A 24600-nucleotide genomic window follows, 5' to 3' on the forward strand; every position below is an offset into this window, starting at 1 on the left:
AACGCTGTTCAAATAGGTCCGGATTGAAGCTTTCAATCATATAAACCAAAACGTTGCCAATACTATCCTAAGTTTGTGCTAAATTAGCTGATATTAACTTGGGCAGCACTTTCACAGACTCGTAGAAATTTACAGCATGGAAGGAGGCCAATTCGTCCCATCGTGTCCGCGTCGGCCGACCCAGGGCCATCCAGCCTAATCCCACTCTCCAGCTCTTGGTCCGTAGCCGTGCAGGTTACGGCACTTCAAGCATATTGCCCAAGTACCTTTAAACTATAAAGGGCAGTGGGTGGGTGAGAGAATCAACCACAGTTGTGAACAAGAGAGAGGGAAAGATTACACACTCAGCATTGCTGCACCCACAGTGCCCGTGACTTGCAAATTAGGTTCATGCGAAACATGGCGACTCGAGTGAGGTGTCTGACACAGCTACCACCCGCAGCGATCAGGACAGGGTCAATGGAAGGAATGAACGAGTCACCGCCCAACAAAGGAGCATTTAATAGTTGTGCGATGGAAACTCAGGGTTTGGCTGCAGCCTAAAGCACTTCGGTCACAGGACAGGAATTTGACAGAGTCTCATCAGCAGGATGCGAGCGCGAGAGGGAGAATGTCACGCCATGCTGTCAAAAAGCGACTACAACACGACATGCCCCTTTACAGAGCGGCTCCCAAATTCCACAGGAAACCGACGACAGCAATACACACGGATTCTGCCGGGTAAGGGAAGAGGAGAGAAATAAAACCTTGAAAAGACATGAACTCAGGAGCAGATATCAACAAGAAGTTTGGTGTGTTGTCACGCAGAGAGCTAGAAAGAAAGACTTGCATTTATATAGCCCCTTTCACAACCACCGGACGACCCAATGCGCTTTACAGCCAATGAAGTACTTTTGGAGAGTAGTCACTGTTCTAATGTGGGAAACGCGGCAGCCAATTTGGGCACGGCAAGGTCCCACAGACGCAGTGACACAGATTCTCTCAACAAGGCCTTTGGATTTTACGGCTTAACGAAGGGAACCTTAGAAGGGGGTCTCTGTACTGGATGGAAATGCAGTCAGCTGACATTCCAACACGCTGTGCCATAGGAGGGTGGGGCGTGAGTTCCACTGTGGTAATTGCCAGATAATCTGTTTTTACATTGATTGAGGGATAAATATTGGCCCCAGACACCGGGGATAACTTCCCTGTTCTTCGAAATAATGCCAAGGGGTCTTTTACGCCCACCTGACAGAGCAGTTTCCTACATTGCAGCAGTGACTCCACTTCAAAAAAGTACTTCATTGGTTCTAAAGCACTTTGGGACGTCCTGAAGTCATGAAAGGCGCTATATATATGCAAGCCTTTCATTATGGTCAACTAGCCTGCCAGCACTTAGTATCGACGCTCACGTGAGCAAGGGTGCCTGGCAGCTGCTGTGGCACACCCAGCAAAAGTCAGCACCTTCAAGAGAGTGGGGGGGGGGGGGGGGGGGGAGAAAAAACAACTCATGAAACCAAAGTCAATTTGAACAAGGTGGGCGCAGCCGGAACTTGCATTTTAAACCTTTTCACTGCATTCAGCCACTTTAGACACAGGTCTGCCAAGCGCAGCGTTTCACTGGAACTGAGACAAACCCATATTTACAGCTGTTTATGTCAATAGAGCACTCCAGAAACTTGTGACCACGTGCAAACAGCACTCCAGGCAATCATTGATAACATGTCAGCAGTAATCAAATGCGTGCTCTGTTGAACACTGATAAGAGAATTGTACAAATAGGTATTAGCTGAAATAGGCTTGGAAGAATGTATAGGGCTGTATCTGAATTGTTGCTGTAGCCAGAAGCTTAAAAGTAGTGTTGTTGTCATGGGCGGGAGTCAGAAGGTTGTGGGTTCAAGTCCCACTCCAGAGACTTGAGCACAAAAATCTAAGCTGACACTCCCAGTGCAGTGCTGAGGGAGCGCCGCACTGTCGGAGGGGCGGTGCTGAGGGAGCGCCGCACTGTCGGAGGGGCAGTGCTGAGGGAGCGCCGCACTGTCGGAGGGGCAGTGCTGAGGGAGCACCGCACTGTCGGAGGGGCAGTGCTGAGGGAGCACCGCACTGTCGGAGATGCCGTCTTTCGGATGAGACGTTAAACCGAGGCCCCGTCTGCCCTCTCAGGTGGATGTAAAAGATCCCAGGGCAGTATTTCGAAGAAGAGCAGGGGAGTTCTCCCCGGTGTCCTGGGGACAATATTTATCCCTCAGTCAACATAACAAAAACAGATTATCCGGTCATTATCACATTGCTATTTGTGGGAGCTTGCTGTGCGCAAGTTGGCTGCCGCGTTTCCCACATTACAACAGTGACTACACTCCAAAAGCACTTCATTGGCTGTAAAGCACATTGAGACGTCCGGTGGTCGTGAAAGGGGCTATAGAAATCCAAGTCTGTCTTTCTTACTGAAAGGCTGCACCCAGTTATTATCCAAATCATGTCAACCAGATCACGGGCGGCTCACTTGCCATACCCAAAACCCAACGCAGTGACACAGATTCTCTCAACAAGGCCTTTGGATTTTACTGCTTAACGAAGGGAACCTTAAGATGGGAGTCTCTGTACTGGATGGAAACGCAGTCAGCTGGCATTCCAACACGCTGTGCCATAGGAGGGTGGGGCGTGAGTTCCACACACATCCTCCTACTCTGCTTCACAGGGTAGACCAGCAACATGCTGTCCGACTGTGTAACTGATTACTGTTGATTCTATCCACACCAGGCTTGTACCAGTGAGTGCTTATTGCACTAGGTCCTAACCAATGCTGCGTGGCTGCAATCTGGAGGTGCAGCGCAGGCTGCTCCAGGGCATTTTAAAAGGGGGAAAAAAATTGCATGTGAACGATAATTTGAATGGGCTGCGCAGCCCCCCAAAAATTAGCGGGAACGTGTAGCTTAACGGGAACATTAGACATACTGGTGCTTGCAGGGATTTAGTTCTCTAAAACATTGCGGGATCATCTTGCCAAAGTGAAGTACGCTTGATCCGACTAGGTCAGCGAATTAGACAGCGAGTGCAAATCAGTAAAACTGACCCATGGAGAAAAAGATGCCAAACGAACCAAGATGAACTGGGCCAAATGATCGACAGACGAAATACAACGTAGCCCACACCCTACAGCAGAATGTGCGTAACCCTGTTTTAAAGGTACAGGTTGAACCTCTCCAGTCCGGAACTCTTTGGTCTCGCAACATCCCTGGTCCGGCATCACTCCCGGAAGGGGTGGGGAGTGGTCGCGACGCACGCGGTGTCCTGAGGCTGGCTGCTCCTCTTCTCCCCGCTGCCTCCGGTGTTCCCTCCGAGGTCGGGTCGGCGCGGAGAGGGAGCGAGGAGTGTGGCGACTGACTGTGAGTTGCCGAAGCTGGGCCTGAGAAATGCTACGCAGTAGGCTTCTGCGCAGCGCATGCGCACAATGCGGCCGGGTCGTTGTCAGCAGCGTTGTCAGCAGTGCCCGGTAAGTCTAGGCTACTGCTGACAACGCTAGGGTTGGCGTGACCTCCCGTGGTCCGGAAAATTCTCTGGTCCGGCCCAGTCAGGTCCCAAGGATGCCGGGCTGGAGAGCTACAACCTGTACTTTCATTTGCCTAGATGATCTTTCCCAGTTTCACGTCAGATAGTTTTGATCTGACCCTGTTCAAATACTGGTCCGCTCGCAGCTACGCAAGAGACTCCCGCAACCCTACCCCACCCACCTCATGGATGACTGTGCTCGGAGAGTTCGGCCTTACCTGGATCTGTTTGAGCAGCTTGTTAATTGGCTTGCAGTTCAGCTTCTGACAGGCCATCTTGTAGGCAGCAATAATCTCCTCCACCGTCACATTCTGAGCTGCAAGAGAGAAAACATTTCCGTATCAGAACATAAATCCATCAACTGGCTCGACGGATAAAGCCAATCGTTCTCTCGAGTTCTGAAACAACGTGTGGAGCGAGAATTGTTTAACTGCACAATGTCACTGCCCAAACACAACAAACACACACACACACACACACACGCCAGTGCCCGACAATATCTGCAGGCATGTTTATTTTTGGTTTTAACACAATGTTTCTCTGCCTGAGGAAGTCCTCCACTTTCCCCCTCTCAGAGATTGGTTGCTCGTTGAGCAGCGTTATGAAAGCCCAGAACCCTCCAGTACTTCACCCAAGAGTTCATCATTAGGAAGGACGTGAAGGCTTTGGAGAGGTGGCAGAAGAGATTCACTAGAATGGTTCCAGGAATGAGGGATTACAGTTTCGGGGAGAGACTGAAGAAGCTGGGTTATTTTCCTTGGAGCAGAGAAGGCTTAGAGGAGATTTGATAAGAGGGCTTCAAAATCATGAAGGATTTAATAGAGTAAATAAAGATAAACCGTTTCCAACGGCTGAAGGGTCGGTAACCAGAGGACACAGATTTAAGGTGATTAGCAAAAGATCCAGAAGCGATATGAGGAAAACCCTTTTTACACGAGTGGTTAAGATTTGGAATGCATTGCCTGATAGGGTGGTGGATACAGATTCGCCTTCTAAAGTCGCCTTCAAAAAGGGAACTGGATAAATATTTGAAGGAGAAAAAATTGCAGGGATGTGGGGAAAGACCGGGAGAGTGGGAGTGACTGGGTTGCTCTTTGAAAGAGGCGGCGCAGACACGATGGGCCGAATGGCCTCCTTCTGTGCTTTGATTCAATGTGAACCTTGGTATTCAACCATTGCGGGACATCACAACCAAACCCAATCCTGATCTTATCCAACCTCCACAAACAGGCACTTTTCAGCAGAGGTCAATTGGGCAGTGCTCCTTTTCCTAAGCCGGAGGTACTGGGGGTAACTGTCACACTGCCCTGGCTGAAATCACTTTACTTATCTCAGACCTGGGTCTGTCCAGCTCAGCACTGGGGGTGCTGGCACAGGTGCATTAAATCCAAGAGTGTGGTTCAGGGCACTGTATGCACCATTTAAGCTCAGCAAGGTAAAGCCACTGACTCTCAACATGCATCTTGAAACAAAGATTATATTGAGTTTTAAACGCAAATCATTTTTGGCACCGTGAACTAAGATAAGAACAGTGTACGAGAGAATAACTATTGAGACTCCCCCACAAAGGTGCTCACCCTAACAAGGTCACCCTGTGAGAACAATGGTTTCAGCGTAAACTAACATCATGATGATCTACTCTGTGCTGTGACACATAGCACGATATCTGTCGGAGCTGAACCTTTCTGCACAGTCAGGTTCTGAATGGATACACCAATGAGCAAAATGGACCTGAATTCATATAGCATCCCATCTCACACAACCAGAGCATCTCAAGGCGCTTCAAATGCAAGGAGTTACTCCGAACTGCAATGACTGTTAAATGGGTGAATAGAGGAGCCATTTTTTCCACAAGGCAAGATCCCTCAAACAGCAATGAGATGACCGTGCAGTTATTTTTGGCACCGTGAACTAAGATAAGAACATTGGATGAGAGAATAAAAATCAGGGCCCACCCTAACAAGGTCATTCTGTGGGAACGATGGTCACAGCGTAAAGCAACCTCCTCCAGCCCTACAACCCCAGAGATGCCTGCGCTCCTCTAATTCTGCCCTCTTGAGCGTCCCTGATTATAATTGCTCAACCATTGGTGGCCGTGCCTTCTGTTGCCTAGGCCCTAAGTTCTGGAACTCCCTCCCTAAATCTCTCTGCTTCTCTTTCAAGACGCTCCTTAAAACCTACCTCTTTGACCAAGCTTTTGCTCACTTGCCCTAATTTCTCCTTATGCGGCTCGGTGTCAAATGTTTTATCTCATAACACTCCTGTGAAGCGCCTTGGGACGTTTCACTACATTAAAAGGCGCTATATAAATACAAGTTGTTGTTTTGTTACTAGTTGTGTTGATTAAGGGTAGAATATAGGGAGAACCCCCGACCGGCTTCCAATAATGGCATTTGATCATTATCATCTTCCTGAACCACTGGAGCAGGTGGATGGGGCCCCAGTTCAAAGTCTAATGGAGACAGCGATTCTGACACAGCATGCATTCCTTCGGTACGGAAATATCAGCCTAGATTATCTGCTCACATCCCGGAGTGTGCCTTGAACCCAGGTCAAAGACTCCTGACTAGTGACCGAGTTGAAATTTAATGAAAAGATTATATCAGAAACATTAACCCGCTTGTTTTCTCTTTCGGATGCTGACTCTGCTGGAATTCACACAATGCACTGGAATGAGTTTCAAGGACGCAGTACAACCTCAGGTCGTCAATGGGCTCAGAATAGTCATGGGGTATCCCTCCTAACTGCTAGCTAGTTACCCCTTCTGAAATATGTACCTCCCTGCTCATCAGGTGAGGACATGATCAGACTCGGCCAGGATTGGTAACATTTAACGTCTAGGCTGACACACAATTGTAACTTGCATTTATATAGCGCCGTTAATGTAGTAAAACATCCCAAGGCACTTCACAGGAGCATCATCAAACAAAATTTGACACCGAGCCACATAAGGGGATATCAGAACGGAGCTTAGTCAAAGAGGTAAGTTTTAACGAGCGTCTTAAAGGAGGAAACAGAGGTAGAGGGGCGGAGAGGTTATGGGAGGGAATTCCAGAGCTTGGGGGCCCAGGCATCTGAAGGCACGGACACCAATGATTGAGCGATTCTAATCAGGGAGGCTCAAGAGGGCACAATTAGAAAAACGCAGACATCTCGGGGGGTTGTGGGGCTGGAGGAGATTAGGGAGAAAGAGAGGAGCGAGGCCATGGAGTGATTTGAGAACAAGGATGAGAATTTGAAAATCGAGGCGTTGCTTAGCCAGGAGCCAATGTAGGTCAGCGAGCACAGGGGGTGATGGATGAGCGGGACTTGGTGCGAGTTAGGACACGGGCAGCAGAGTTTTGGATGACCTCAAGTTCACGGATGCTAGTTCTCCTGGGTGACTCACTGCATTGCGATCAGCTTCTATGGAACCTTAGCCCAACGAGAGTCACCCAAGTCGAGGGATGCAGGAGCAGGTTCTCGACATCAATTTCAAATTGTAGAGGGGCAGCGGATGGAGACTGAGCATCTCCTCCCAGAGGGAGGGAAAATCATCTTTGAGACACCTCTTAACAGTGTTAGCTGTGGCACAGTGGGTAGCACACTCGCCTCTGAGTCAGAAGGTCGTGGGTTCAAGTCCCACTCCAGGAACCTGAGCACAAAAAGCCAGGCTGACACTCCCAGTGCAGTGCTGAGGGAATGCTGCACTGTCGGAGGTGCCGTCTTTCAGATGAGACGTTAAACAGAGGCCCCGTCTGTTCTCTCGGGTGGACGTAATTTTGAAGACGAGCAGGGGAGTTATCCCTGGTGTCCTGGGGCCAATATTTATTCCTCAATCAACATAACAAAAGCAGATTATCTGGTCATTATCACATTGCTGTTTGTGGGAGCTTTCTGTGCGCAAATTGGCTGCCGCGTTTCCTACAACAGTGACTACACTTAAAAAAAAAACACTTCATTGGCTGTGAAGCGCTTTGAGACATCCGGTGGCTGTGAAAGGCGCTATAGAAATGCAAGTCCTTCTTTCTTAACAGATGGCCAAGAGATTTTACTTTTGTCCGAACAGGCTATATATCTGAAAAATATATTTGTGGAACCCTTCCCTTATAGCAGAATACCCTTCCTGCGGAACCTGTGATACTGCCTGATTTATATACTCATCCGGTAACATCACAGAGTTCTGGATTTCGCCCGCCGCCCCCTTCAATGTTCTGAAAAGACTGCAGGGACAGCGAGTACCGTTTGTCTGTCCCAGTTTCTGAATGTGTGTAATGTGCCGTTGAGATTCTCCGCGTGAGCATTGTGTCTGTATGTGTTACATGACCTCACTGGGGCTGTGCGGTTCACAGCAGCTTCCTCACAAGACAAGAGCTCACAGGAAACGGTCTGACCGAGCTACAAAAAGGCCTGTGCAGGGTTAGGGGAGGGTTCACGCTCAGATCTGCACATCAAGTGTCTTGTCCGTCAGCATTACACTGTGCACAGACGTATTCTCGGGAGTTTAGAAACCTACCTCTTTGACTAAGCCTTTGCTCAGCTGCCCGAATATCTCAAGTGTCAAAATTTGTCAGATTTACATCCCTGTCAAGCACCGTGGGACGTTTTACTACCTAGATAAATTCAAGTTGCTGTTGAAGAATGAGAGGTGATCACATTGAAACATATAAAAGTCTCAAAGGGCTTGATAGAGTAGAACCTTCAGGGCTGCTGACCAAGAGCCGTGTGGCTCTTTGTCGGCCGGCGTGGACACGATGGGCCGAAATGCCCTCCTTCTACGCTGTAAATTTCTATGTTTCTAGATGCAGGGAGGTGGTTTCCCCCGGGCTGGGGAGTCTAGAACCAGGGGTCACAGTCTCAGGATAAAGGGGCGGTCAGTTAGGATTGAGATGAGGAGAGATTTCTTCACTCAGAAGGTGGTGAATCTTTGGAATTCTCTGCCCCAGAGGGCTGTGGAGGCTCAGTCGTTCAGTTCCTTCAAGGCAATCAAGGGATATGGGGATCGGGTGTGAAAGTGGAGTTGATGTAAGATCAGCCATGATTTTATTGAATGGCGGAGAAGGCTTGAGGGACCGAATGGCCTACTCCTGCTCTCATTTCTTATAGAATACATTTTCTTTCTCCTAAGCTTCAAGTGCTGCTCCTTTCTAAAACCTCTGTCAAAATCAAAACTCATCACATCACCATCTCGCAGTGTCAGACGTGGCTCAGTGGGCAGCACTCTCGCCTTCGAGTCAGAAGGTCGTGGGTTCAAGTCCCACACCAGGGACTTGAGCACACAATCTAGGCTGACACTCCAAGTGCAGTGTTGAGGGAGTGCTGCACTGTCGGAGGGGCAGTACTGAGGGAGCACTGCACTGTTGGAGGTGCCATCTTTCGGATGAGATGTTAAACCGAGGCCCCGTCTGCCCTCTCAAATGGATGTAAAAGATCCCGTAGCACTATTCTGAAGAAGAGCAGGGGGAGTTCTCCCCGGTGTCCTGGGCCTGTAGTTATCCCTCAATCAACATAACAAAAAAAAGATTATCTGGCCATGATCACATTGCTGTTTGTGGGAGCTTGCTGTGCGCAAATTGGCTGCCGTGTTTCCCACATTACAACAGTACTTAATTGGCTGTAAAGCGCTTTAAGTGGCCCGGTGGTCGTGAAAGGTGCTATATAAATGTAAGTCTTCCTTTTTCCAGACAAGAGATAACTAAATTAAACAACGGGTCAAGTTTGGACAACACTCACTGTCTAGCCGGTGACACAGGGTGCTGAAGGGAAGGGATGGGGGTCGGGTCATGAAACAGAAGTGAAAACATAAACATAATTTTTTTTAAAACAGGAAGAGGACGGAGAAGATGGAAAATAAATAGAAATTAAAGAAAATTCATTGCTTAAAAAGAAAAAGACTCTGAATAAATGCAATGCCCAGTGTGAGACTGAGTCAGATCCCGAATGTCCGCCTTCTTTGCGCAAATTTCTACGATTCTATGATGTGGGCAAGCCCAGCATTTATTGCCTATCGTTAAACAACTGAGTGTCTCGCTGGGCCATTTCAGAGGAAGAGTCAATTACATTGCTGTGGGTCTGGAGTCACATATCGGCCAGACCGGGTAAGGGCGGCAGATTTCCTTCCCTAAAGGGACATTAGGTGAACCCGATGGGTTTTTACGACAATCCGGTAGTTTCATGGCCACCATTACTGACACGAGCTTTTTATTCCAGATTTATTTAATTAACTGAATTTAACTTCCCCAGCTGCCGTGGTGGGATCTGAACTTATATCTCGGCCTCTGGATGACTGATCCAGTAAGTTAACCACTATGCTATTGTTCCCTTGATGCTGCCACACCGCAGGAAGGTTCCAAGGTCAATCCCCTGTCTGAATTGAGTTAGTCAATCTTAGTTGGGCACAAGTGAGCGATCTCCGTGTCTCCAGCTCAGGAAGGCCAATGGAATCTTTAGAAAAGCAGGGAAGTCTTGCTACAGATATACAGGGTATTGGTGAGGCCACACCTGGAATACTACGTGCAGTTTTGGTTTCCATATTTAAGAAAGGATATACTTGCTTTGGAGGCAGTTCAGAGAAGGTTCACTAGGTTGATTCCGGAGATGAGGGGATTGACTTATGAGGAAAGGTTGAGGAGGTTGGGCCTCCACTCATTGGAATTCAGAAGAATGAGAGGTGATCTTATCGAAACGTATAAGATTATGAGGGGGCTTGACAAGGTGGATGCAGAGAGGATGTTTCCACTGATAGGGGAGACTCGAGCTAGAGGGCATGATCTTTGAATAAGGGGCCGCCCATTTAAAACAGAGATGAGGAGAATTTCTTCTCTCAGAAGGTTGTGAATCTGTGGAATTTGCTGCCTCAGAGAGCTGTGGAAGCTGGGTCATTGAGTAGATTTAAGACAGAGAGAGAGTTTCTTAACCGATAAGGGAATAAGGGGTTATGGGGAGTGGGCGGGGAAGTGGAGCTGAGTCCATGATCGGATCAGCCATGATCGTATTAAATGGCGGAGCAGGCTCGAGGGGCCGTATGACCTACTCCTGCTCCTATTTCTTATGTTCTTATGTAAAATCAGCCAGGGTTTCTTGTACCCGATTTCTGTCCTGTGACCACTGCTCGGAAGCACGTACACATATATGTGGTTGCCAGTTTATGACAAGATCAGCCTTGGTTGTGGTGTCCCACGCACTCAGAAGAGCCTCGTCAGCGCTCCTCTGTGCGACTCGTGTGTGGAAAAAATAGGAACAGAAAATGCTGAAAATACTCAGCATCTGTGGAGAGAGAAACAGAGTAAACCTTTCAGGTCGCTAAAGGTTATTGGCACGAAACGTTAACTCTGTTTCACTCGCCACAGCTCATCAGCTGTGGCTCAGTGGGTAGCACACTCGCCTCGGAGTCAGAAGGTGCCGTCTTTCGGATGAGTTATCTACTCTCTCAGTTGGAAAATGGAAAGACTTGCAGTTATATAGCGCCTTTCACATCCACCGGATGTCTCAAAGCGCTTTACAGCCAATTAAGTACTTTTTGGAGTGTAGTCACTGTTGTACTGTGTGAAACGCAGCAGCCAACTTGTGCACAGCAAGCTTCCACAGGCAGCAATGTGATAATGACCCAGATCATCTGTTTTTGTTATGTTGATTGACAGAAAAATGTTTGCCCAGGATACTGGGGATAATTCCTCTGTACTTCTTCGAAAAAATGTCGTGGGATCTTTTATGTCCACCTGAGGGGGCAGACAGGGTCTCGGTTTAACGTCTCATCTGAAAGACGGCACCTCCAACAGTGCAGCGCTCCCTCAGCACTGCACTGGAGCCTCAGTCTAGATTTATGTGCTCGCGTTCCTGGGGTGGGACTTGAACCCACAACCTTCTGACTCAGAGGCGCGAGTGCTGCCCACTGAGCCACAGCTGACAGTGTAAAAGATCCCACCGCACTATTTCGAAGAAGAGCAGGGGAGTTATCCCTAGGGCCAAAGCAACAGAACACGGCCACCAATGGTTGAGCGATTATAATCAGGGATGCTGAAGGTGGCAGAATTAGAGGATCGCAGACATCTCGGGAAGGTTGTGGGGCTGGAGGAGATTACAGAGATAGGGAGGGGCGAGGGCCGTGGAAGGATTTGAAAATAAGCGTTGCTTAACTGGAAGCCAATGTAGGTCAGCGAGCACAGGGGTGATGGGTGAGCGGGACTTGGTGTGAGTTAGGACACGGGCAGTCGAGTTTTGGATCACCTCTAAGTTTACGTAGGGTAGAAAGTGGGAAGCCAGCCAGAAGTGCATCGGAATAGTCAAGTCTGGAGGTAACAAAGGCATGGATGAGGGCTTCAGCAGCGGATGAGCTGAGGCTGGGGCGGAGAGGGGCGATGTTACGGAGGCAGAAACAAACTGGGATGGTATGCAGTACCTTGAATTTCATCTTTCAGCCTCTCCTGATGCACCCTACATTCTCCTGGCAAAGATGCCAAATTTACAAATGCTCTTTTCTAACTGGAGCAATTCTTTGCTTGCTTGCACCCAACGTTTGGCTGCACAATCTATCCAGGAGACACAACTGCAATCTGAAACTAATTTACTGTTTCCTTGGTAACCAGCACTGGATAGTGCCAACACGCATCATACCTGTAAGTGTCGGTACAATCAAGAATTTGAAGCGGGCAGGTGGATCTAGCAAGAATATTCTTGGATTAATGTAATACAGTTGGCTATCTATGCAGTGAAATCTGCCGTCAATAGACTACAGAACATCAAAGCTAATGTGTGGTTAGAGACTGACCTGCCTCAGCTCATCTGCTACTGAAGCCCTCATCCCACCGTACAATTGTTTCTGCTAGACTTGACTATTCCAATGGTCTCCTGCTCCTGGCCAGCCTCCCATCTTCCATCCTACATAAGCCTGTGCTCATCCAAAACTCTGCTGTCTGTATTTTAACTCACACCAAGTTCGATTCACCCCTCACCGCCCTGTGCTCGCTGACCTACGTTAGCTCCCGGTCCGACAACGCCTTGATTTTAAAATCCTCATCCTTGTTTGCAAATCCCTCCACGGCCTCGCCCCTCTATCTCTGTAACCCTCCTCCAGCCCTACAACCCTCCGAGATCGCTGCCCTCCTCCCAATTCTGGCCTCTTGAGCATCCCCGATTTCCATCGCTCCACCAACGGCGGCCGTGCCTTCAGCTGCCTGAGGCCTAAGCTCTGGAACTCCTGCCCTAAACCTCTCTGCTAATCTCTCCTCCTTTAAGATGCTCCTTAAAACCTACCTCTTTGACTGGTCAAGGGAGTCCAGGGTTATGGGGAGCAGGCAGGGAAGTAGAGTTGAGGCCAGGATCAGATCAGCTGTGATCATCATAGGCGGTCCCTCGAACGAAGATGACTTGCTTCCACATGGGTTCACAGATGTTGCAACAAAAGACCCGATATTCCAATCCTGAACGCCAATTGAAGTGATGGAAGATGCCTGTGCGTGGATTTTTTTTTAACATGTGGTGACCGTTGCACATCAGCCACCACATGGGCTAGGCCTTTATCCAGTGGCAAGGATTAACCAGGACGACTGGAGACCTGTTCTGCTAAATGCTGCCATTCAATCAGATCATGGCTGATCTGTAACGTAACTCTATTTACCTTTGCTCCATATTCCTTGATACAACAAGAATCAGATCAGCCATGATCTTACTGAATGGCGGGGCGGGCTCGAGGGGCTAAATGGCCGACTCCTGCTCCTATTTCTTATGCCACCTGTCCTAATATCTCCTTCTGTGACTCAGGGTCAAAAATGTTGATATTACTCCTGTTAAGCACTGTGGGACATTTAACTATGTTAAAGGTGCGAAATAAATGCAAGTTGTTGATCAGTGTGCATCCTTTTCTTTCAACACCCCACTAAGCTTTCCCCGAAGTCAGCGGCAACACGGCAATAATCAGCTCATGGAAAGGGGGAGGAGACGAGCAGTCAGTAAACAGATCGACAATCTATGGTACTGGTCTGTGCCGAGTCACCTTATCTCAGGTGAAGCAGCAACAGGGGATCTAGAACGGACCTGACTCAGTGACCAAAGGCAACAGAGGGGAAAAAAAATTAGCCAGCCAGACTTCCTGCTGCTGATCATTGTCAGCCGTGGCTCAGTGGGCCTCGGATTCAGAAGGTTGTGGGTTCAAGTCTCACTCCAGAGACTTGAGCACATAAAATCCAGGCTGACACTCCCAGTGCAGTGCTGAGGGAGCGCTGCAATGTCGGAGGTCCTGTCTTCCAAATGAGACGTTAAACCGAGGCCCCGTCTGCCCTCTCGGGTGGACGCTAAAGATCCCAGGGCACTATTTCGAAGAGGAGCAAGGGAGTTATCCCTCAATTAGCATCACTAAAATAGATTATCTGGTCATGATCACATTGCTGTTTGTGGAAGCTTGCTGTGCGCAAATTGGCTGCCGCGTTTCCCACATTACAACAGTGACTACATTTCAAAAAGAACTTCACTGGCTCGGAGACCATGAAAAGCGCTACATGAATGCAGGACTTTCTTTTTTCCTGTGATTCCCCCCTGCTGTGCGAATACCAGGCGAGGACAAATAGCTGACCAACATTCACTGTCTAGGCTCACAGATGAAGACTGACCACCTAGAGAGTACGAAGAACAGCCCAAACATATCCCCAGCGAATGACAGCACCTTCAGGAGTGGAAGAAATAAACTGGGAGAAGCTCTTTCTCTTACAAGGTAGTTCCCCTTTAACGCAGCAGTTGTAGTGTTGAGGTAGTAACGTTTACAGCACTATAAAACTCCTATACCAGTCTTTCATTATTAATTAACACCATCATTGGGAATTGTCTCCTCTCCTTCCCTAGTGTACCAAAGCTGAGAGTGGGCTAAATGAAATTAATTATGTTGCACAAGGAAGGACATACTTGTCTTAGAGGGAATAAAATGTAGGTTTACTTGTCTGATTCCTGGGATGGGAGGTGGATTGTCCAATGAGGAGAGATTGAGACGACTAGGCCTATATTCTCTAAAGTTTAGGTGATCTCATTGAAACGTATACAATTCTTACAGGGTTTGACAGGATAGATGCAGGGAGGGCGTTTCCTCTGGCTGGGGAGTCTAGAACCAGGGGTCACAGTCTCAGAATAAGGGGTCGGCCATTTAAGACTGAGATGAGGAGAAATTTCTTCACTCAGAGGGTGGTGAATTCTCTGCCCCAGAGGGCTGTGGAGGCTCAGTTGTTGAGATATTCAAGACAGAGATCAATAGATTTGTGGATATTAAGGGAATCAAGAGAGGCCATCAATATAAGATAGTCACCAAGAAATCAGATAGGTAATTCGGAAGAAAATTCTTTACCCAGAGAGCGGTGAGAATGTGGAACTCGCTGCCACAGGGAGTGGTTGAGGCGAATAGTATTTAAGCATTAAATAGCATTTAAGTCGAGGCAAGACGAGTTGGGCTGAATCACCTGTTTCTGTGCCGTATATCCTATGTAATATGAAGATCGGGCGGGAAAGTGGAGTTGAGATGGAAGATGGTGGAGCAGGCTCGAGGGGCCGAATGGCCGACTCCTGCTCCTAATTCTTATGTTCTCAAATTGGGACTGCTGCAAGAACTGGTAATTTTTCAATAAATAAAATGCTACTGCATAAAATAAGTGTGTGAATGTACGTGTGACAGCTGCACAAAATATACTTTGAGAACCTAGTATTGAAAAAGATTTACAAAATGTAAAAAGTGTCACCGATTGCTGAACAAGACCAGATTACACGTTAACAAAACTCAGGCATGACAGAAATCGGACAAGGCTAACTTGCCTCAGTGTCCCCCACCCCCGTCCATACCATTCAAGTGGAGGAAAAAGTATCAGCCAGGGTTCTGACAACTTCATCACAAGCCAGTGGCCCTGACAGCAAAGAGTGCATTTGTAGAGATTCGGGGAGGACAAAATTGGGCTGGGTTAGAAAAACGCTCACAGTCTAGACTCAAATGTTGGTGGGGTAACAGAAGACTGCCAGCCCCAATGATGCCATATCCCAATGAGAATAGTCACCTTCAGGAGAGGAGGGGATCAAACTGGCGATGCAGTTCCAGAATACTGATTCAGATCTTCCAGCGAGCTAACTGCTATACTGCAGCCATTGCTGCTATCACAGACATTTACAGCACGGAAGGAGGCCATTCGGCCCATCGTGTCCGCGCCGGCCGACAAAGAATCATCCAGCCTAATCCTACTTTCCAGCTCTTGGTCCGTAGCCCTGCAGGTTACGGCACTTCAAGTGCACAAGCAGGTACTTTTTAAATGCGGTGAGGGTTTCTGCCTCGACCACCCTTTCAGGCAGTGAGTCCCAGACCCCCACCACCCTCTGGGTGAAAAAGTTTCCCCTCAAATCCCCTCTAAACCCCCTACCAATTACTTGAAATCTATGCCCCCTGATTGTTGAACCCTCTGCTAAGGGAAATCAGTCCTTCCTATCCACTCTATCCAGGCCCCTCATCATTTTATGCATCTCAGTAAGTTCTCCCCTCAGCCTCCTCTGTTAAAAAGAAACCCCAGCCTATCCAATCTTTCCTCATCGCTAAATTTCTCCACTCCAGGCTACATCCTCGTAAATCTCCTCTGTACCCTCTCCAGTGCAATCACATCCTTCCTGTAATCATCGGGATACAGTTGGTGCCCAAGTGATTTAAGAAATTGCTGGTGATAATGATGCAGCAATTAATGTCATCTTTCCATGACCTCGCTAAAAGAGACTACAACTTGCATTCATATAGCGCCTTCAACATAGTAAAACGTCCCCAAGACGTTTCACAGGAGCCTTACCGGACAAAACTTGACCACATAAGAGTAGCTTGGTCAAAGAGGTAGGTTTTAAAGAGTGTCTTAAAAGAGGAGACACAGTGAGGTTTAGGGAGGGAAGTCCAGAGTTTAGGGCCAGCCACAAATGGTGGAGCGATGGAAATCAGGGATGTGCAAGAGGCCAGAATTGGAGGAACACAGAGATCTCAGATGCCTATAGACGGTTACAGAGATAGGGAGGGGCATGGCGGGATTGAATAAAAAAAAAAAAAAATTTTAATGGAGGAGTTGCAGGAGCCAATGTAGGTCAGCGAGCACAGTGGGTGATGGGAGAGCAGGACATAGCGCGGTTTAGGACACTGGGCAGCAGAGTTTTGGGCAAGCTCAAGTTTACGGAGGCTGTAAGGTGGGAGGCCAGCCAGGAGTGCTTTGGAATAGTCGAGTCTTCAAGTAACAAGGGCATGAATGAGGGTTTCGACAGGAGATGAGTTGAGGCAGGGGCGGAGACGGGGCGATGTTAGGGAGGTGGAAGTTGATGGTCTTGGTGATGAAGCTCAGCTCAGAGTTAAACAGAACGCCAGGGCTGCAAACAGTCTGGTTTAGCCTCAGACAGAGGCATGGGTAGGTAGAAAACACTTAACTGGACAAGCCACGTAAATACCGTGGCAACAAAAGGAGGTCAGGGGCTGGCGAGTGTCTCACCTCCCGACTCCCCAAAGCCTTTCCACCATCTACAAGGTACAAGTCAGGAGTGTGATGGAATACTCTCCACTTGCCTGGATGAGTGCAGCTCCAACAAGAAGCTAGACACCATCCAGGACAAAGCAGCCCGCTTGATTGGCACCCCATCCACCACCTTCAACATTCACTCCCTCCACCACCGGCGCACCGTGGCTGCAGTGTGTACCATCTACAAGATGCACTGCAGCAACTCGCCAAGGCTTCTTTGGCAGCACCTCCCAAGAGCTCCACCGCCTAGAAGGACAACAGCAGAAGGCGCCTTGGAGGCACCATTGCCTCCAAGATTCCCTCCAAGTCACACACCATTTTGACTTGGAAATATATCGGCCGCTCCTTCATCGTCGCTGGGTCAAAATCCTGGAACTCCCCCCCCCCCCCCCCCCAACCCAACAGCACCTTCACCACACGGACCAAGAAGGCGCCTCACCACCACCTTCTCAAGGGGCAATTAGGGATGGGCAATAAATGCCGGCCTTGCTTGCGACGCCCACATCTTGAAACTGATAAAAAAAACTTAACACCTTTCCCTTTTTAGACACTGACCTACTGCGCAATTTCTGATTTATCCAGTTGTCTGTGGTGCAATATATGTGGCACGGATGTTGGGTATGGACAGATTGGGGTTGAGGTGTGATGCCCACCCTCCACGCCCCACTGTTGTAATTTTACGGCAACACACACTGTCTAGCCTCACACAGCCGCCTGGATGAGGGACCCAGAGGCACCCAAAGCCCATGGAACTGGACCTCATTCGAAGCCTGGGCCTTCAGGAAAGTAGGGTTGCTGATCTCCTCAAAGCACAAAATGTTTACAGCCTGGAGTGCAGAGCCAGCGAGTTGCTCAATACCTCCCACACGACCTGGCTCCTCCCTCTGGGAAATCAGTGAGCGCAGCCCAATCCTTTTGGTTTGCCCTAGTAACAGCGACGAGGGTGGGACTGGGAACACAGTGTGGGTGGCCGTGGATGGATCCCCAGTCCCATTGCGTTATGGCATTGTGTAGTGCCAGCTCACACACCCTCTTGCTTGTTTCTCACTGTTGACACAAGTACATTTGCTGTTTAAATAGCGAGTGCTGATGACATCTTGGTGACTTGACTGGGAGCTGTCTTTCTTTGGAATAGAGGAGGCTGAGGGGAGACCTGGTTGAGGTGTCTAAAATTATGAGGGGTCTAGATAGAGTGAATTAGAAGGACCTATTTCCCTTAGCACAGAGGTCAAAAGCAGAGGGCATAGATTTAAAGTAGAAGGTTTAGAGGGGAGTTGAGGAGAACGTTTTATCACTGAGGGTGGTGAGGGTCTGGAACTCACTGACTGAAAAGGTGGTAGAGGCAGAAACCCTTAGCACTTTTAAAAAGTACTTGGATGTGCACTTGAAGTGCCGTAACCTACAGGGCTACGGACCGGGAGCTGGAAAGTGGGATTAGGCTGGGTAGCTCTTTTGTAGGCCAGCGCGGACACGATGGGCCGAATGGCCTCCTTCTGTGTCGTAAATTTCTGTGATTCTATGTCACTATGCTCAACAGAACAGAATGTTGACATTAATGATAGTTTCATCAAGCAAAAAGGATCAGATGGGAACAACCATTATTTAATATCACACAAAAATCATCAAATTATTATTGCTCAGCTAACAAGGATAAGCACTAAATGTGAAATAAAACAACACATCCCGCCGAAGGCAACAACTTGTATTTATATAGCGTCCCAAAGCGCTTCACAGGAGTATTATGAGCTAAAAAATTTGACACCAAGCATCATAAGGAGAAACTAGGGCAGGTGACCAAAAGCTTGGTCAAAGAGGTCGGTTTTAAGGAGCGTCTTGAAGGAGGAGAGAGGGGTAGAGAGGTTTAGGGAGGGAGTTCCAGAGCTTGGGGCCCAGGCAACAGAAGGCACGGCCACTGATGGTTGAGCGATTATAATCAGGGATGCTCAGGAGGGCAGAATTAGAGGAGCGCAGACATCTCGAGGGGGTTGTGGGGCTGGAGGAGATTACAGAGATAGGGAGGGACGAGGGTCACGAAAGGATTGGAAAATAAGGAAGACATCAACTTAGTCTATGCTCGATGCGGCCATCACCCAACATACGGGGAAGTTAGCGGGCACACAGGGGTCGGACAACCGCTCGAGTGGAAGATAAACATTAGTGCCGTGTCGTAACTTCCGTCACAGCCACATGCTTTCCAGCAAGACAGTGATCTGGAGTGGGCCCTCAGGCTGATTGCTCCCTTTCTTAGACCTGGGGGGGGGGGAGGGGGGGCATCGGGGACAACTGCAGCCGTGCCGTCTTCAGGCGAGCGATTCGGCACAGGACGACAGATACCAAATGAGGCGCGCACGTTTCTAGCGGGAAATGTGTATGGCAGCCCTTTTTAAACGCATTAACCCACGAAGAGACAATAAAGCTCGACGGTAGAAAGAAACAGGAAAACAAACACATTTGCGGACTTTACCGTGTCTCCAGGGGTCTTTCGGCTCCACAGCACCGGAGACGATGGTCTCGTCCGAGGGAAAGGTCACCCTCTTGGCGCCGTGTCTCGTCCGGCCGTCCGGCGAGGGCGACAGCGAGCTGAAATCCTCAGCCTGCTCCGGAGCGGAGGGAGACAATGCAAGGGGGTGGCTGACGTCCACTCCGAGCGGGGAGAGCATATCCAAACGTATCCGAGGGGGGGCGGAATGCTCCGAGCCATCGGCGGGCGGCGAAGTCGGCATCTGCAGCCTCTCGGTGCTTGCTGCTGTGTGCAACGGCCCCCCGGGGTCAGATTCCGTTCCCCTGTGCTCTTTATCCGACTGGAGATCTGCAGCACTCTCCCTGTCCAAAACCTTTTTAGAATTGGTCTTATCCGCGTCTACATCTCGCTCCTCGGCGGCCTGTCCAGATGTGTTCTTATTCTCCTTCTGCACCACAGTCCATTGCAGGGTCTGGCAGTCTCCCTGGCTGCCTGTCTCTTGGCTGCCTTCCTCTCTGCTTGCATATTCCTCGTTCTGCAATGCTTCAATTTTCACTTCCTGCAGTCTCGCCTCTGTTGACACACATTGTGTGAATTTGTCTCTCGTTTGCACAGCCGACATTTTTGGCCTTCTCCCCTTTTCTTTCAGTGTCTCCGTTTCGAGGCAGTTCTCCTCCATCGGGCTTTCCTTTGCAGCACAATTTACCCCGGGCACTTGGAGCTCGGGGCTTATTTCCTCCTCTTTCCCCCTTTCCGGAGATTCCTCTGCCGGCACATCCTCGTCTCCGTTTTTTCCGGTTCCTTGTTGCGTTTCTCCCCTCGCTACACTCTCGAGTTTTTCTGCCATGTGCTCACCACCCTCGGGTGCCAGCTCCTTTGCTCCCACCTCGGCGCCGCTTTCTCTCTCGACTCCCGGCACAAATGCTCCGTCCTGCATCAGCTCTCCCTCTGGGCCGTCTTTTGCCTCCTCATTTTCCAACAGGCAATCGCCCGTTCCCCCTCTCGACCGCTTCCCATTTTGCACTTGAGCAATCTCTTCCTCTGTTTCGAATGTGCCACCTGGCTGGTTATTAATCGTTATCCCATTCTGGGTCTCGTCTATCTCCATTTCTCTCCGGCACGGATGGTCTCTGCTTCCTGGACTGCACTCTTTGTCCTCTCCCGGGGCATTATTACCCTGACTGTGGCAGTGGCCCACTCCCAGGTTAGCATTATTTTCTATCTGGTGGGATCGGCCTCCCCTTCGAGGAGCATTACCGACCTCCATCTCTCCCCGGTGGTGGAGCTCGGCTTCTCCCAGACCATTATTACCCCGAGAGTGACAGTTGCCCACTTCCAGATTAAGATGATTCTCTTGCGGATGGGATTGGCCTTCCCGTAGAGGGGTATTACTGACCTCCAACTCTCCTGGCGTATTATTATTCTGACTATGACAGTTGCCCACTCCCAGGTGAGCATTATTGTCTTGCTGGTGGGATTGAGTGCTATTTCTGACCCCCATCTCTCCCTCATCCGCCTCTCCTGGACTATTATGACCCTGACCAAGACAGTTGGTAACTGCCAGTTTAGCATGATTCTCCTGCAGGTGGGTCTGACCTCCCCTCAGAGGGGCATTACTGACCTCCTTCCCTCCTCGACTATTACCACCCTGACTAAGACAGTTGCCCACTCCCAGATTAGTATGATTCACTTGCGGCTCTCCTGGGGCAGGACTACCCCAAGCGTGACAGTTGTCAACTCCCAGGTTAGCATTATTCTCCTGCTGGTGGGACTGGGGTATATTACTAACCCCCCTCTCGACCTGATCAGCCTTGCTTGGACTATTACTACCCTGACTAAGACAATTGCCGACTCCCAGATTCGCATTATTCTCTATGAGATGGGACTGGGCTCGCCTCAGAGGGGCATCACCGACCTCCGACCACCCACGACTATTTTCACCCTGACTGAGACAGCTGTCGACTCTTAGACTAGCATTATTCGCTATCTGCTGGGGGTGACCTCCCCTTAGAGGGCCATTATCAACCCCCCTCTCTCCCTGATCAGCCTCTCCTGGACTACCCTGACTGAGACAATTGCCCACTCCCAGATTAGCATTATTCTCGGTGTGGTGGGACTGGGGACTATGACCGACCTCCCTCTCGCCTCTCAGAGGGACATCAGCGACCGACCTCCCCCCAGAACTATTCTCACCCTGACTAAGGCAATTGCCCACTGCCAGATTAGTATTATCCTCTATCTGGGGGGACTGGGGAATATCACTAACACCACTCTCTCCCTCTGTTGGACTATTACTACCCTGACTGAGACAATTGCCCACTCCCAGATTAGCATTACTCTCGGTGCGGTGGGACTGGGGAATATCACTAACACCACTCTCTCCCTCTGTTGGACTATTACTACCCTGACTGAGACAATTACCCACTCCCAGATTAGTATTATTCTCCATGAGTTGGGACTGGGCTCCCCTCAGAGGGGCATCACTGACCTCCATCCCCCTGGAACTATTCTCACCCTGACTGAGACAGTTACCCAAGCCTAGATTAGCATTACTCTCGGTGCGGTGGGACTGGGGAATACGACCGACCTCCCTCTCGCCTCTCAGAGGGACATCAGCGACCGACCTCCCCCCAGAACTATTCTCACCCTGACTGAGGCAATTGCCCACTCCCAGATTAGTATTATCCTCTATCTGGGGGGACTGGGGAATATCGCTAACCCCACTCTCTCCCTCTGTTGGACTATTACTACCCTGACTGAGGCAATTGCCCACTCCCAGATTAGTATTATCCTCTATCTGGGGGGACTGGGGAATATCGCTAACCCCACTCTCTCCCTCTGTTGGACTATTACTACCCTGACTGAGGCAATTGCCCACTCCCAGATTAGCATTATTCTCGGTGTGGTGGGACTGGGGAATATCGCTAACCCCACTCTCTCCCTCTGTTGGACTATTACTACTCTGACTGAGGCAATTGCCCACTCCCAGATTAGCATTACTCTCGGTGCGGTGGGACTGGGGAATATCGCTAACCCCACTCTCTCCCTCTGTTGGACTATTACTACTCTGACTGAGGCAATTGCCCACTCCCAGATTAGCATTATTCTCGGTGTGGTGGGACTGGGCTCCCCTCAGAGGGGCATCACTGACCTCCATCCCCCTGGAACTATTCTCACCCTGACTGAGACAGTTACCCAAGCCTAGATTAGCATTACTCTCGGTGCGCTGGGACTGGGGAATATTACCGAGCTCCCTCTCTCCCCTCAGAGGGGCACCGCCGACCTCCACGCCCCCGGGGCTATCACCGGCCCCCTGGCCCAGGCAGTTGCCAACCGCTGGGTGAAGCGTGTCCCCGGGCTGTCGGGCCCCGGTGCCGGTGCCGGTGCCGCCGGGCCGCGGGTGCCGGTGGCGGGAGCCGGAGGCGGGCCCTGGGCCGAGCGGGTCCCCGGGCCGCGGGCCCTCGCTCACCTCCATCTCCCCCTCCCCCGGGCTCGGTCTCTCTCTCTCTCTCTCTGGGTGTGTGGGTGTGTGTGTGTGGCTCAGGCCGCCCCTTCCTCTCCCTCTCCCGCCGCCGCCGCCATCGCTCGATACCCGCGACTAATCGATCCGATTGTCGTCCAGCCGCCCCGCCGAGAGAGTCTGCGCCGTCCGCCCTCCCCGGCCGCACATTCGCCAGCCCCCGCCAGCCAATCAGAACGCTTCCACGAACGAAACACAAATTAAAACGCCCCGCTATCCCCCTCCAAAACAACACGGTTAAATCACCCCATTTTAACCGAAGACGGACAACCCCCACCACCCCCCGCCCCCCTCTCTGCTCCCCGTTTTAATTTTCACCTGCGCCTGGCGAATCTGCCGACTGCCTTTCGCCCGCCCGCCATTTTGACCAGACCGGTAAACACAACGAGCCGGCCGCTTGCCAACCCCTCCCGGATTGCCCGGCAGGACCCCGCGCGTTTAACGGGTTACTTCTCCCGGCGGGAGGTTGGCAAGTCGCTCACTGCTTGTTGGAGACAGGCCAAAAAAAAAACAACACACACACACACAACCCAGACAGAAAGGGGTAACCCAATAGAGGTTCTTTTAAAAATGCTGAAAGGTTTTATTTTGTGATAAGAGTGCCCACTCCTGCACCTATTTTCTATGTTTCTAAAAGGTGTGGTGCAAGAGCATAACTAGAGGCTGCCAGTATATAGATAGCTGCCCAGAAATCCAACAGGGAATTCAGAAAAACGTATTTTAAAAAATAATTATAAAAGGGGCATGCATTTCTACAGTGCCTTTCGCGACCACAGCATGTCTCAAATTGTGTTTTACAGCCAATGAAGTACTTTTCGCTGCTGTTAATTTGCGCACAGCAAGCTCCCACACACATCATTGGCAGTTCCTCAAATCAAGGATGACTTGTTTCTACATCAAAAAGTTCACAGGTGTTTTAATGAAGGACATAAAATTCCGGATCCCGAACTACTGAAGGGTGGAAGATGCCCTGTGCGTGGATTTGTTTAACGTGGGGTGGCCGTTGCACACCAGCCACCACACGGGGCTTGACAGAGCTAGGTCTTGGTCCAGTGGCAAGGGTTAACCAGGACGACTGGAGACCTGCTTTGCTGCACGGACCGAGTGCGCGCACACATATCGCACAGTGTGGGCTGGGCCCGTGCTGCCCCTGGGTCCTCGCCTCTCCACACACACACACACACACACACAAACACACATACAGCAATGTGATAATGACCCAGATAATCTGTTTTATGTTACGTTGGTTGAGGGATAAATATTGGCCAAGACCCAGAGAGCGGTGAGAATGTGGAACTCGCTACCACAGGGCGTGGTTGAAGTAAATCGTATCAACATATTTAAGGGGAGGCCAGACACGCACATGAGGGAGAACGGGAATAGAGGGTCACAACAACAACAACGTGTACTTATATAGCGCCTGTAACTAGTAGTAAAACGTCCCGAGGTGCTTCACAAGTGTGTTTCAAATCAAAACAAATAGTATTTTGTTTTAAAAATTAAAAATCTTTGAACATTGGTTGTAAAACTGTTGTAGATCATCATCACAGGTGGACCCTCGAATGAGGATGACTTGCTTCCACACGAGTTCACAAATGTTTCAATGAAGGACC

General features: G+C 49.8%; 1 protein-coding gene across 1 annotated transcript in view; it reads right to left on the bottom strand.

The window, feature by feature from the left end:
* The window catches only part of LOC139239145 (uncharacterized), a 62355-nt gene extending 39248 nt beyond the window's left edge, over positions 1-23107 (bottom strand). The window contains exons 1-2 of the mRNA XM_070867718.1: positions 19471-23107; positions 3747-3844 (exon numbers count right to left, since the gene is read on the bottom strand). Coding sequence (XP_070723819.1) covers positions 3747-3844; positions 19471-22942 — 3570 coding nt within the window. The 5' untranslated portion in view covers positions 22943-23107. The remainder of the gene's footprint in view (positions 1-3746; positions 3845-19470) is intronic.
* Positions 23108-24600: the final 1493 nt, after the last annotated feature.

The sequence above is a fragment of the Pristiophorus japonicus genome, chromosome 26 (genome assembly GCF_044704955.1).
Source record: "Pristiophorus japonicus isolate sPriJap1 chromosome 26, sPriJap1.hap1, whole genome shotgun sequence".
Classification (NCBI taxonomy): Eukaryota; Metazoa; Chordata; class Chondrichthyes; family Pristiophoridae; genus Pristiophorus; species Pristiophorus japonicus.